We start from the raw sequence: 15,839 nt of genomic DNA on the forward strand, positions 1-15,839 counted from the left end.
GAGGAAGTATTTCTTCTGTCTGGAAGCAGTCTTAGGGGACAGCAAACTTTTTTGTAGAGTAATGAAAGAAGAATTAATGTGTTCAGGCATGGATATAGAGATCAAGAAATGTGATAATAATGAAATTTTATGAAGAATAGTAGGGTGTTTTGGGGTTTTTTCTCAGTTACCTTATTTAAGAAATGACTGCATGTTACAATACTGGAATACCCTCCAAATTTAATGTGACATTATCATAGACTTTGAACAGCAGACATTGAAACCCATTTATAGGGATGAAACCAAATTAGATTTTCCAATAAAATGGCCTAAATATTTAATGCCAGGTGTGAGGGCAGATTCTCCTATATGCTCACGGAGACTCATTAAGGGAAAGGGAAGATTCAGGTATCTGATACCTCCCACTGTCATTCAGGTCTATCACATAAGCAGCTCTATAATTCTGAAAAATTACAACACGGGGATATTTACCTGAGGCAGTGTAGTCCCAGTCATAAAAAGTTAGTAGAAAATAATTAACTAAAACCATCACAAATCCAGAGAATGTTAGCACGTTGGGAGCAATCCATAAAGGCACTATCTGTTAAAAAAAAMCAAAAAACTATGAAAAATTGTATTTCCAATGAAAAGACCTACTTGAATTAAATATTTATATTTTTATCAGGAAAGAAGAAACCCGTATATGACATCCATAATCTTCAGATTTCTGTATCCGCTTCCATTTTAATTAAAAAAATACTGTTTTCATTTCTGAAGCAACTCATTTTTAAATGCCATTTCTCTGCCTGGATCTGTGACTGCAGTAAAAATGTAACTTAGAAACACTGCATTTCAGGTGTTACACACTCTCCTTCTTCTCCCAGACTTCGCAGACACCAAGGGAAGTGTCTCCCGGTTTTGTGCAGCCCAGCTCCAAGAAGGCTGCAGCACCCCAGTGTGGCAGCTCTGCATCTGCATGGCAGCTTTTCAGAGCACTCTGTTCCCATACTCTACTCAGCAAATCGCTGCCTCTAAAATAGGTTAACACCTCAACTCAAAACGCCCACAAAAGCRAGGCACTGAGTGCATCACTCTGGACACTCAAAGGAACCCCCTGCTGCAAGCAGCTCCCTGATTCTCCAGGTATTGACTTTCTGCAGAGCCTTTAGCCATAAATTATAAATATTACCTCCATTCATTTTATTTTGCAGAGTGTGGAAAAGAACTGTCTCTCTTCACCTGAGCCTCTAGCCCTTCCTTTGCATTATCCATTCTCAACAATTAGTCCCCTGTGGCTTCATTCCTTGTAGTACAACAGGGATTTTTCCTGGCAAAGCTGTTGCCAAGCCAGACGGTTTCTCCAAACGAGTTTCCGTGACAGTATACACAGATTTTTACATATTTTCTGGTCAGAGTCTACTTGCAGAAACACTGCCTAAACGGAGACCACTGCTGTCTCTCAAACACTGTCAATACATTCCAAATATTTTCAAATTAAGGCTTAGACTCAACTGGAATGACAAAGGGGTGAAAATGCACAAAAAGAAGTGCTTTAACACCACAAAACATTTCAGAGCATTACCCTTYCTCTATGATACTGTTATGCCAAAAATCTGCATATAAAAATGGAATGCCTGTAAYTAATGATTCTGATTAGACCCTCTTCCTGCTATTACAGTACAAGCAATCAATAATATTGAGAGGAAATTGTGTGACTGATAATGTCCAACATATACTTTCCAAACCTGGGCAATTCCTGAATAATTTTCAGTTGTATTTCTTAGCTATTTCTTCTAATAACATTGGAAAAGTTACGACATCTGATAGCTGCCTTCTGTAAGACTAGGATTTTATCAACAATTTTAAATTCTGTATGGCAGATCTTAAAGTAATAGAAACACAAATTGAAATACCTACCACTAGAATGATAAAAAATTATTACACACATTTTAATATATCTAGCATTATGAATTTTAAAAATTCTAATCCTAAATTCCAAAGAACAAGTGACAGCAAGTATTTCCTGAAGTTCCCTTTATGGGAATATATAAGGAACAACTCCTTGGTGCCCATTCCCATGTTATTAAATTCAGTGACAGCATCACATCTGACCTTGGTACTTGGGGATGCAGAAACTTATTAAGATGGAGGCTTGTCATGAACCTGCTGTTATGCAGTTTGCCAGATGTCTCTCACCTTACACCCAAGAATGACTGGTACCGATGGAGACCTTCTGGATGGGTGTCTTTTACTCTAAAGACAGGCTCCAAGGGGACAACCTATGGATGAACCATTGACGTGGACATATGGATGCTCTGCAATGTACTCTTAAAAACAATTGATCAATGTATTTTGAAAGTATTCCATCTGGCAAAATCCCCTTTGTTGTATTCAAAGCCCTGGATTCTTTGGGTTCGCCTGCACTGCCATCACCCTCCGTAACAACTCAAAAGGCAGCCTGGCTCTCTGGTACCCTGCACAGGGATCCCTGCATCGCTGGCTAATTAACAGACGGTCCGAGGGCAAGACCCTAACATGGGACATGATACAACTCACGGTGCCATTAGGGAGAACCTCATCTCTCCTCTTGCAAAACCACTGCACGTTCAGATATTTAACACAACCTTGGGTTCCACAAGCTGCTCACTAATTTCTGCTTTAACAGGTCTAGTCATTCACACGAAAACCCTTAATATGAACAATGAACATTTAATTCAACTGCTGGTTTAGGTATTAAACCATAAAGTACATGTACTTAYATGAGGCCCTGTTTACACTTGAAACATTGCTTGACTAATTCACTTSAGACCACTAAAAATCTACTTATTCTAAGGATAAAATCAATGTTCATAAGAGTAACTGTGTGTATGCAGGGGGTAACAGACTTCAGTGGAGCTGGCACACACCTGAGCACCCTACTGCAATTTGCTCCTTTTCCACTTACTGCCTTGCACAAATGTGATTTCTCCTTGTAAAAATAAGATTTGAACACATTTACTAGGATAGCACTATTCTATGTACTATGCTGTATTGAGAACTATCCTGTAGTGTTCCTGCATCAGATGGGAAAGTTAAAATCGATTGCTGTCTTCAGCATTCAAACCAAGCAAAATGCCAAAGAAAACCCAGTGCCCACTCCAGATCTGGCTTAAACACTCAGATTTCCCAGTCTGTGAAACTGCATCTCGGTCCACAGTTCTGCTTTGGTTTCCTCTTTAGCAGGAAGGGAACAAAATCACGTCTGGGTAAAACTGAAGGAGCTTTAAAATAATGAAGAGGTTACAGTGGTTTCTACAGGATCTCTGATGCACTTGTTAGGTTACATAGGCACTGGCAGCACAAAACTGCAACTGCTAGAGAAATTTACCCCAAAATGAAGTTCTGCATCATAACACTGCTACTCTGCCCCCCATTTGATAGCAGTTGAATTCTCATGGATCTCCAAACCCAGGCGAAGAGTATGGAGTAAAAGCCGTGGGAACACGTGGCCAAGGCTCTGCCCTTCCTCTGTGTGGATTTTCTGCCTTGCTGCTTCCCTCCCTGGTGTGGTGGGAATAGAAACAACTGGCCCTAAACTGAGTTTCTGAAATCAATTTAGTGTCTTTGAATTGCTTTCTTCTCGTATCTTGTTCTGCTCCTTTTTGATCCTGAAGCTAGGTCATATAAAAACTTTTATGGAATTACATAGGCTATGAACAGGAGATTATGATTTTCTGCTATATTAAGCATAAGTAATAGCTGGGTTATAAACCGCAAATACGACGAATCCAACTGCATCCCAACCACATATACCCATTTTATGCATATAAGTTCATATCCAAGTCTGTTCCAATCCAGAGATTTTCATTTAAGAGACAGACGCAGAAGTCACTGCTTCCCGGAAGATCAATAAATTTTATGTTTATTTGAGATATAGCCTCTATTTTTTTCCCAGCAAAACTGCTTGTGAGCAGTTCTGTTTTCAGGAAGGGCAGATCCTAACATGAGGATCTGCCGCCAGGTCCCAAGTGCTCAGATATTTTAATTTCAGCTTTGTAGGACAATGGCTGTTTTWAAATGAAATCTCTCTCTTGCATCTCAAAACAAATTCTTACATTATAATTTCACATTCTATTAAATAAGGCTCTTACCTTAATAATTTTGTCCCAGAGGGGCTGCATAACATACACGGATAGCGGGTTTGTATCCACAGCACTGTACTGTGAGGAAAGAAGCAGACAGGTGAAACAGAGCATTGAGGAATGAACTTTTTTCCACCACTGTAAATCCTTCAGCCTCTAAGATCAATCATTCTGAATGTGGCAGGAATAAACGTATTTCATTCTGATAACCACTCATACAGCTTTAATTTAATTAAGAAACAGTGACCCGGTTTACAGAATTGTTAGCAGCCTTACATTCAAACACAAAGATCTGGTGATCTAGTGATCTTTGTGTCTGTTCACCAGATCTTCTAGATCTAATGATCTAGTGATCTTCTASATTTGGTGAACAGTTCTGGAAAGACGTTTCCGTAAAAATCCTTACTCCTTTTACAAGATCTCTGATAAAAGTCTCCACTTTCCTGCATTTTTGGTTTAATTATCTGTATTTGCACCACTAGCGATGCGAGCTCAGCAGCAGTTCACTGCCCGCCTGGAGAATCCCTAGTGCATGGGGTACGTGGTCCCAAGCGGGACGTTACCTCACACGCACTTGTGGGGACTGACACACAAGCGCCACATTTGTGCAAGCTAATTGCTGCAAAGCGATGTCACCGTAAAAATAAGCTCTAGCAYAGGCTATGGTTAATTGCCAAAACAAAATTTCCCTCCTAGACAGACTTGTAAAAGCAAAATCGTATAAATTCCAACAAGCACATATCTGCATCTTTTCCAAATGCACAGAAGAAAGAGTTTCACTGGTACCACCTTCAGCTAAGGTCCTGAGTGTAGGAAGGTCCTGCGGGGTAGAAGTTAGCATTCCTTTGGGTGGGACGTGTAATTTGCACAGAATTTCTTGGACTGGGAAAGTATGCACGTGGGGGAGGTTGTTAGCACGGGGTAAACGACCCACACGTATTCTTGTATCACTTTGTTCAAACATACGTATGTGGACAATGCAAATAACACGCAGATTACAGACATCACAACTTTCTGAAGGTGACCGTGAGCACAGGAGTTGATAATAGAGTGGAATTCATTTTACCTAACTTTAACTACCAAGTAATGGTCCTCTCTCCATAGTGATTCTCTCTGTAGGGAACTTMTCTCTCCTGTTTGCCAACTACGACGCCTTTGCAAGAGATTGCACTCCAGAAATACCTGTTCCTTCACATCAGCTATCAAAGAAGCCCAGATATGTATCTTAAACTAAAGCACCTTTTAGATAGCTGATATTAGGGACTCCACTGGCAAGTGCAAGCAGAACAGAAGATTAATGCAGCATGTCTCAGCCTTCATCACACCATCTATGACTTTGGCTCTAATCTTTCCAGCCTACTGAGGACGACAGGCTACAGGCTGCTCAAGACTCCTCTTTTCTATGTGCACACAAAGAATAAATTGCAACTACTTTCCGGAGAAAATAACACATCTGCTCAGTTATTTTAAAACCTGGGGTTAGGTTTTGATCACAGGTAATAAATGCAGTATATTTTTAAAATTATTTGAACATATGTTGCATGTTATATGTTATGCACTTGCAAATGTCTAAGAAATTGCCTAGGAGCTACTGGTCAGAAGGAGCAAAGCATTACTTTAGTGTATCATTTTTATTGGCTTCTGCCACCTCTATTATTTGAAATGTGAAGCGATTATATCATCAGAAACTTTTCTGCCAAAATATATACAAAAATCATTATTAAATAAGTTATGTCACCAAAAAAAAAAAGGATTTTGCAAGTAAAATATGTGAGACAAAGTGGGTTTTTTTTACTGTAAAGTTTCCAAAGGCAAGCACCTAAAAGCAAAATGGTTCTTATCTGTTACTAAAAAAAAAAAAGTATTGATTGCATTACAGGGAGGTTCTATAAAGTCACCTAAAGACATTTCAGGAACACTGACCCTGAACCCAGTTCCTTCCTATGTCTGTGGTCTTCTGGAAGGAAATGGAATATAGAGTAGGAATGAAGAAGCATGGAAATCAGCTTTTTCCACTCTGGCAATCAGCGTGTTTCAAGGTGCCTTAAATAATCCGGAGGCTGTATTGCAGCCCATCTCTGTGTCACTTTCGAAGCATGAAAATGAGAGTTGTGTCTGTTCTAAGACCCCAAAGCACCCATTGACATAGCACTGAATGAGGATGAAAACCAAAAATGGYCCAAAATGCCATCTGGGACCAGTCTCCGGAGTGGACTATGTCAAAGTGGTGCCTGGCTGTTGTCTTGGTGGGAGCTTCTTGAAAGGAAAAGAGACCCAGGGAGAGATCTGTCCATTAAGCAAAGCTGGGTCTRGTGCTCCGGGGTCCTGCTTGGCTTTCTCCAACATTGCGCTGCAGAGGGAGCTCGGGAATGAACTTTGGGAAAGAATACAAGACAGGGAAGAATATAAAGTGTGTCCACACAAGCTTCAGTGACAGGAAAGGATTTCTGAGGTAACCCTGGGCAGTGCAAGTGTCCCGGCTACTGAGAGAGAGTTACTTTAACTCAGGCAGATCATGACTGCAACAGGCAACCGCTTTCCTTAAACTGCCTGCAGGACAGCACTGTGCCACACAGTCGTGTCCATGCAGAATAAAAGCTCTGTGTTTTTACATTTGAATCAAAATTTACTATCAAAATAAGTGTGTGGGCTTTAATTTCATATGAGTAGTGATAAAACTGCAACAACTGACATGGGGACTTATATGGAGAATACAAATATTGAGATGTTTGCTCTTTTCCTGCAGGCAGACTCAGCCAGGTCAGGCCCAAGTATGTAAAAGAATGAGGTACTTCCTATTTRTTGTAGGGGAAGCAATTGAATGAGAGCCACTAAAATGCAGTTAGTTTCCCCCAAACCTCATTCCACATAAATTACATTGTTCCTCCCAATCTAAACCTGCTTTATAAAATTGAAGTCAAATCTGTAATTTTGAGTGAGCTCTGCATTTGCACAATCAGTTAAATCTGTTTAACATAAACGAGGGGTGGAATCATTTTATCCTCCTTCTAATTTAACTTTTCACAAAAACAAGAGAAGAYGAGTTAAAGGAGAAAATCATTCCAACAACTTAAAAACAAGCCAAATAATATATAAGACTGTGCTCTTTGAGTAAGTGATCTACTGGAAATAAYAGCCCTAGAGAAGCAGTTTTCAACCATATTTGCTCATGGGACCTTGGAGACTCCTAATTCCTTCAAGGAAACATGCAAGGAAACATACTGTCACCCAGCCTACACTTACACACAGATCGGCACCTCAAATTAAAATTTTGAGAGATCTACCAATAGAAAACTTTGAGAAACCACTTTTCAACAATGTATCTTCACAGAAACATTTAAGTAAGTGGTTACATTTTACTGTCTACCATTTGTGACCCAACTGCTCTAATAGTCTATCTGACCTAACACTCTACCACATGTGAAAAACATGGGAGGGGATAAAATAAAAGACRTTCCATAGAGGCAGTATGTGAGCTTTGCCATCCTCACTGCTCGTGCRATGCACGGGGTGTTTGTCTGGCTACCAAGAATCTCCACTTTCAGGACAGATTAATTCTTTGTGGTTTTGGAGGTTACAAAACAGCTCTTCTGGTGCAGGACGTGAATGCGGCATTATTGAAGTGAACTCTGTAAAATCTATCCCTTCTGGGCACCGCTTCTAGCCCAGCTATCATCATTAGGCTGCCAGTCCTGGGGTGCCACCAAGGTGCGGGCAGATGCAACCTGCCCRTGTGCTGCACATGGCCCTGCTTGTAACGAGGCCTTTGGCTTTTCCTGAGGAGCAACCCTGGGAAAAGGTTCTTTCTATGTGTCACAACCATAGAATCCCAGAGTGGTTGAGGTTGGAAAGGACCTCTAGAGATCATCTCGTCCAACCCCCTGCTCCAGCAGGGACACCCAGAGCACGGGGAACAGGGTGACATCTGGGTGGGTTTGGAGACCTCCAGAGAAGGAGACTCCACAACTTCCCTGGGCAGCCTGTGCCAGGCCTCTGGCACCCTCACACGGAAGAGGTTCCTCCTCACATGGAGATGGAACTGCCTGGGTTTCAACTTATGCCCATTACCCCTTCTCCTGTCACTGGCCACCACCAAGAAGAGTTTGGTTCCTTCCTCCCTACATTCACCCCTTAGGTACTTACACATATTGATYRGATCCCCTCTCAACCTTCTCTTCTCCAGGYTAAACAGGCCCAGCTTGCTTAGTCTTTCCTCATATGAGAGATGCTCCCTTAATCATCTTTTTGCTCTTCAATACCTGCAAGGATCTAATCAAGAATCAAACTCACCTAGCAAGAACCCTCCATCCACCTTTTGGATTCCCAGCACATACTAAACACACATTTTAGTTCTACCTTATATATATTTTACAGGTCTGTAGAATTTATGGGGTACGTCCTTGGATTTTAACAAAACTTAACAAGAACAACAAGCTATACAACACCACAAACACCAAATAAATTAAAAAAAGCACTTGGCAGTTTAAATGTGATGACACATCCCAGAATACCAGCTGGATAACACTAATACTGGAATTACTTCATGTGATATTATCAATTAAATTTTCCTAAGTAATAAACTTATTTCTTATCTCCTATTGCTTAGTTAGTTTGGACCACTCTGCCTCACCAGTTCTGGTTGATATTGCTCAGTTTTTAGGAAGCTGTTGTTATGAAAATTGCTGTGTGGTGGCTGCCTCTTTGTGGGTTTACACTCATCCTTCCGACCTCCCGATTTTCACAACGCCTGACACCTGTGCAAGACCAAATGCCACATCCTGTCACTTAATGGGATATCTAAACACCTAAGCCCATGAGGTCCTGGGGCACGTGGGGCTGTTGGTTTGGCCAAGATGCTCTTAGGAGTCAAGTACAGTAACAGCAACCACAGCCTGCCTGCATCCCAGAGCCACGGCTCCAAGATGACAGGACCACAGGACAGGACCACAGGAGAACTCTTTCAGGCCAGAGGGGACCTCACGAGGTCCAACCTCCTTCTCCAAACATGCTCAGCCAAAGGTCRCTTGGCTTCTTTCATCTGGATGCGTCTTGCAAAGCTCCATGGATGGAGATTGCACAGCCTCCCTGGGCAGTCCCACTGCGCTCAGGGTGAGAAAGCTTCTCCCTATCTGCACATCTCTGGTTTCGGCTCATGCCCGTGACGTCTCGTCTTCCCGCCCGGCACCACTATGAGGGGCCGGCTGTTTCCGCAGCCCCGGCTGCTGAAGGCCTTCGAGGCAGGGCTCACTGCTGGCCCCGTGCAGCTTTGCTGTCCGTCCTGGTGCCATCTGCAGAGCAGGGGSTTGGTGCACCACAGATCTGCTGAGCAGCAATGCTCAACACGTGCAGCCCACAGAGAGAGACAGCAGGGCTGCTCCGTAACCGAGCGAGAAGCAGCCAAGGGATGAGAAGTCATTAGGTGCTGGTCCCAAGCGTCAGGTTCTTGCTCAGTACAAGAGACTAGATGAATTTGATTCCTGACCAACAGGACTGTCAGTATCCAAACTAGGGAGAGGGGGAGTACTGGAAATCTGCAACCTTTTCAATCAACAGTCGCTATATTAAGGACGTTGCCTAACTTGTTTTCAGGAAAAGAGTTTCTTTAAAAGAAAGCATCCAAAACATTAAACAAAGAAGCCAGTATGACAGGAGCAGACGGAAATAGGATCAAATATGAAGAAGGGATAACAGAGGCAGACACACATTTGTTGCTGTAAGGAGACAAGGCAAGAGATTGGTCTGGATTAGCAAAAGCACAAACCTGGATAAATGCTACGGTATGCTGTGGTATGGTCTAGTAGCCGGGCCCATAGGAGAGGAGATATCTCAGGGAGAGAGAAAAAAATCCAATTTCTCTCTCTTCAGAATAACCATTTTATTAAAATGGTTCTCCTAGACTCACCGTTCATGGATATCCCTTTGCAATTACTCTTCTATAAAAACACAGATGAGTAAAGAGAAATAATCAGGAATGGATCTGAATACATATATATGTATGAAAATCCAGAATACTAAAAAACTAGAACATAAATAAATAAAATGAAATCACGTGGTTGTTACTTCCATCTTTACGAGACTCAACAACACATACAATGTCTTATACCCAGAGTGTGTATCCCCACAAATGGCCTAGCAAGCAGAAAACCTTTGTGACTTCAAGGTGTAGTGTGGCGTTCAGGAACACGTCCAGTCACACTGTCACCACGACAAGCAGCATCAGACACGACACCTCTGTGGTGGGACTTCGTTACATGTCAYTACCTCATTAGCATTTGCTGTTTAAAAGGAAATTAATGGTCGTGCAGGTCTCGAGATAGTACATTATGTCAGCTCCCATTACAGCATGATGAGGAATAACCAATAGCGCACATCCCAAACCAGTCTTTTAGGATTATGTAACCGAGTTGGYCCGGGACTCTTCTGCATGCAGTGACATAGAATGCAAAGGTAATGAATGATTTCTTTACTGTAAGTATTATTCTCCACTTTTAATTAGACCGCCAGACTTCCAGTTCATTGGAGTTATCTGAAGAAGACTGCAAGATTCTCTTTGCAAAACAGCGGGTTGTTGACTCACCGAATATATGGGGAGCAGAAAACGTTACTTTGAGGAAATCTTTTCATTGCCCCAGATAGTCATGGCTTTTATTACAGTCAGATTGCTTGAAAAAAATAAACAGATAAAACTGCTGGTATAGTTTTAAATATAATGYAGGAAAAAAACCCTACACAAATACTATCTGCAAAAGTACTATACAAAAAAACCCACTGTTCTAACATACACAAAATCGTCCATACACAAGAATGAAGGATATTATCTCTCTCCTAAGAAGGTCCTGATAAAAAACRGTAGCCTTGAAAATACATAATGACTGAATAGAAACCCAGTCTTGTATTTTTCCACACTAGGCCAGTCTTAGATTTACATAATATAATTCACCAGATTTCACTTAACACACTTTGCTCTTTTAGTGTAAGTCAGGATAGGACAAAAAAACAATCCTTGAAACATGATCCCTGTATCTCCACCCATATTGTGTCTCTAACCCACTGGGATGGAGGCTGGGATGTAACTGTAGAGGTCCTCTAGTCATCTAATGCAGGGTAGAAGTTTACCTGACATTCAGGAAGGAATCAAGTTAACCCTGAGTGAATGAGCTACTGCCTTCCAATTGCTTGTGATAAATGACCATGTATGTACTCCCAAYTCACAGCAAACTCAAGTGAAATACAGCAAAAACAACTTTGCTAAAAAAGGTGTAAACAATTACTTTTTGAAACGTGTCCGTTAGATTTTTTTTTTCTGACAAAATCTGTCAGAAGAAAAAACCATTTCTTCAGACTYTGATAAAATGATTTCACGTCCTCCCCTGGCACCTGCTCCACTGCTTAACTATCCCTACAAGTACAAGACTGCTGCAACACCCCACCTTAAATCCCTGTTGATGCAACTAAAGCTTGCATATTCTCCTGCTTGAAAAGGGCCTGTGTGAGGAGTAGCTGGCTGTTACACTCTGGTCCCCGCAGTTCATGTTTCTTAAGCCTCTTAGTATTCCTGATGCCGCCTTATTGTGGATTGCAAACAGCCTGCCAAAACCAGCGGGACACATGAGCCCCGTGCACATCTAGTCAAGGCAAGTACAGCAGGACAAGTAACACTGCTTAACACAGACATGAGCTTCGTTCTCTTTTTGTAARTCACAACACTGCCAAAAACATCCTAATTTGTGCGTTTGTTTTGCCATCACTTATCTCCAGCTTCATATTCGAAATTTTGCTCCCCCCCAACCATTCTGCCTTGTTTACTGAGTCTCACTATTGAGTTCTGGCCACCCTGGCCACTTTTTAAGAACAATTTTAATCCCACATATATTCTTCAAAGTCTTTTGGTGTCACACAAGAATTTAAAGAATATTCTCTGTTCCATCAGTTAATGAACAGTAAGGGAGCTGGGACAAAAAGCTGTTTGAAGGATTCTGCTYGATATATCCTCCCACTAAAACAGAAAAAATAAAATTACCCTTAGGAGAATGTTTTGAATCCACTATGCTTCCATCTTATGTTGGTATCATCGCAATTGCATCCACTTAGTTTATTTACCAGACTGTTGCATTGAAAGCCTCACTGAAAGGTAATCACACATACCTCTTCTGCTGCCTGTTTTAATGCCTCTTTTACTCCTCCTTCTCTGCATGGAGTTATCCTCCAAGAAACGGTATAGAGGATAAATGCAGAAATGGTTTACATATATCGAGGTGAAAATACTGACTCTTCAACCTTGATTTTTCATGTTGTCTCTAACTTCCTTATGATGCTTTGCAAAGCCTGTTCTTTGAGTGCAGTCACTGCAGTTTGCTCTTGGACCATTTCTATTTTGGAACAAAATCCGGAAAAAATGAGAAAATTCTGTCTTGGAAAAGCCTATTCCAAGGCTTTGGAATCTATGGAAACGGATTCAAGAAAGATTTGCACGAATCCAAAAATCATTGTGATGAGAACAGGGACTCACAAAAAGCACTCAGCATTAACATTATTAGATTCTGATGAGGAGGATAAAAATAAAGCAGCAAATTCTGCTTTTATTTGCATTCATTACTCGGCTGACTCTGGACTACTCGTTTCCTTCCAAATGGAAGGAAAAAGGCAGCTGTGTAATTCCATGGATGCTCCTCGAGAGCCACAAAATGTAAGTAACAGACACCTAAGGGTAAGCAGGAACAAGAAACACACCTCGAGTTGTACCCCTGTAATTCACTGTACGTTTGCAGCTGCATCGTTCCAGATGTGGTCCTGCTGTGCTCTGCAGCTGCAGCAAAGCCCCAGAGCATGCCAGAGTGCGGGCCCCTCTGCCCCAAAGGCTGCCCCACGTCAGAACCATCACAGCAGCAATGCCCAGCACTGCCCCTCGCCCTCCACCACCACCTCTCCACCTGCTCCCTGGCCACACAGGACCTCGGGCAAGGACAACTAAGCTCTGGGCAGCTATATCCACATTGGCAGGTGCTGCCTCCTCTGACAGGAGTGGATTTGTGAAGTACAGCAGTTTGCGCTGACAGTTTGGGAAGTTTGGCACWGGGCTGGACCTAGTCTGATTCCACGGTCTGAATGCTCATTAGCAGCTAAGTGCACTAGTGTGCTCCTGGTACAGCTCCTGGTTTAGGTTCACTTAAAAGGAAATCAGTTTCTGTGCTCCAGAATCCCAGTATGGCAGAGGTTGGAAGGGACCTCTAGGGATCATCTAGTCCAACCCCCTGCTCCAGCAGGGACACCYAGAGCACGGGGCACAGGGCGGCATCCTGAAGATCTCCAGAGAAAGAGAGTTCATAGTCTCCCTGAGCAGCCTGTGCCAGGGCTCTGTCACCCTCACAAGAAAGAAGTTCTTCCTCACATGGAGATAGAACTGCCTGCGTTACGACTTGTACCCATTGCCCCTTGACCARCTGCAGAGGATTGGGAGATTTGCCTAAAATGCACTTTCCGAATCTGGACTAAAACACTTACATCCATCCAATGGTGGTGACATATTGAACTCCTTGCACTCCTAAGGTCAGCTCTTCTCACATAATTAAGCCATGAAAATTGGCAATATGTGAAATTCATTACACAAATAATTCTTTTAAGCAGTATTAAAATCAGCTCCCAGTTATCTACACATACATTGTGCAAAGTGAGAATTATCCCAAGCCATTGATACCAGTACAAATGTAATATTGCATGATGGTGCTTGCCTCTCTCCAGTTTCCCAAGCACTGGAAGTACTCCATACCTGAAAGCAACACACTGCTTTAACTCGGGCTGGACCGTGTGCTAATAAATCCTTCCAGAGCCAACCTGCTTGTCCCTGCCCTGAGCTAGCACCACAGGGGAACAAGCCACAGAGACCTGCAGGTGACTGTGAACAGAGGCAGCACAGGGTGAYACACAGGGCACATCTCAGATGAGAAGAGCAAAGGTGCGGATGTGGCCACAACCCCCAGCACGGGCGGTGACGTCAGGAGGAGATGTGACAGCGATAGGTGTCTCCTGGCCACACTCCCCCTGCATTTTTGGAGGGTTTTAACACCCCGTAAGCAGCACTCAGGAACGTGCAGGCCAGGTAGAGCAGCCCAGTCCTGCCTTGTCCCCCAGGACCAGGAACACTGGGAGATGGTGCAGACACCTCACCCATGTGGCTGCAATGTCCTCACACAGCTGCGGTGCTCTGGGTGTAGCCAGCTTGATTTACGTAGATATTTTTATTTTCCAGGATGTCTCAGGGCCCAGTCATCTTAGATAACAGAGCTGACTCTTTGATTTCACCTTTCTAAAGCCTGTATTTATCACAGTTTTCCAGAACATGGTTTAATAGTTACTTCTCAAGTGTGCTGGCTGGTTCCTTTGCTTACCAGAAGTGTCTATTTTCTAGGCTTTGTAATGCTACAGAGAGARAAAAAAAAAAGTAATTTTAACATACTAACGATTCAGTCTTTAATTCAGCAGTACTGTACAATCACCACAGTATTGTTTCAACAAGATGTTATTACAGTTTTCTCCCCTACCTGCATTCGCTTGCAGCCACTTTAATTGGGAGTGATAAGGAAGGGTGTAATGCAAATTCCTTGTATTTGCACTACAAACTACACCAATCTGGGAAACTCGCTTCAGTTTCGGCCCGCGCTGAGGCCGAGCGGCAGCTCCTCATCCCCGCTCTGCCGAGGAGCGCGGTGCCCTGGCAGCCTGCAGCGCCTGCAACCCGTGCACACCAGCTCCCACGCTCCGGAGGCGGCTCCGCGCAGCTCCACCTTCACACGGCCTTGGGAGGCTCCGGGCTTGTCCACGGCGGGTTCCTCCTCATGAACGGGCAGATGGGATACGGCGGGAAGCTGCCGCTCTGTGACACTCGGTGTGATGGGACCTGGGGRCACCTGCACATCCCGTGCCCGTCCCGGGCAGCCGTGGCAGCCCCGGATGCGACGCACGAGCCCGGGAGCCTCCCCAGCCCTTGCACCCGGCTGCACCCCACTGCCGGCAACCAAAATATTCCGCGACCCACCCATGCCCTGGAGCTCTGCGGCCTGCTCTTTGCAAACACGAGGCTCGCCATGAATTATTTAAAAACAAGCTTTTTTTTTTTTCCCCCTGTTTTTCTTGTTTACTTTCCAAAGCCAAAGCATTTTTGCATGTGTAGGAGCAAACAAGCAGCAGCAYGGCACGCTTTCTCACAGAAACTCTCATTTTTAATTATTCAAAGCCTATTTTTCCTTTAAAACACACACCACTTTTAGCATTTTGGATGGGTGCTCCGCACGGGGCTCTCCTGATGCCACCCCATTCCCCAGGCCAGGCACTYGGAGCATCCCGAGCCTGTCCGACCCTTCACTCGCGCGCTTGGATTCAGCTTCCCTTCCAAATAACTTTACCCCACGAGGCGCTAAATCTGAAGAAGCTCCTTAAATAAAAACGGCGGAATGACACCCCCCCCTTAACAAGAAAGAAAGAAAAAAAAAAGGAAAAGGGAAAAAAGGAAAGGGAGGGTTTGGGCACTTGGCTGTAGCAGCCATGAGGAAAACGGTTGCAGAGCTGCAGCCCTTGGGGGCAGCCCCCATGGGTCACGCGCGTCCTCACCGTCCCCCCGCGCCCGCGGAGCCCCGCGGTGCCCGCGGAGCCCGCGGCGCCGGTACCTTGTAGTGGCGGAATCCGCGCAGCTGCTGGGCAGTGACATAGCGCGCCCGCCACATGGCGCCGCGCTGCCCGCGCCGC

At 43.7% G+C, this 15,839-nt stretch overlaps 1 protein-coding gene across 1 annotated transcript in view; it reads right to left on the reverse strand.

The window, feature by feature from the left end:
* Positions 1–15,773, reverse strand: part of LOC112947431 (ethanolaminephosphotransferase 1-like) — a 45,488-nt gene extending 29,715 nt beyond the window's left edge. The window contains exons 1-3 of the mRNA XM_026039511.1: positions 15,761–15,773; positions 4,110–4,178; positions 472–580 (exon numbers count right to left, since the gene is read on the reverse strand). Of these exons, the coding sequence (XP_025895296.1) occupies positions 472–580; positions 4,110–4,139 (139 nt within the window). The 5' untranslated portion in view covers positions 4,140–4,178; positions 15,761–15,773. The remainder of the gene's footprint in view (positions 1–471; positions 581–4,109; positions 4,179–15,760) is intronic.
* Positions 15,774–15,839: the final 66 nt, after the last annotated feature.

Source organism: Nothoprocta perdicaria, unplaced genomic scaffold (genome assembly GCF_003342845.1).
Source record: "Nothoprocta perdicaria isolate Ctin4 unplaced genomic scaffold, notPer1 scaffold_231, whole genome shotgun sequence".
NCBI classification, from domain to species: domain Eukaryota; kingdom Metazoa; phylum Chordata; class Aves; order Tinamiformes; family Tinamidae; genus Nothoprocta; species Nothoprocta perdicaria.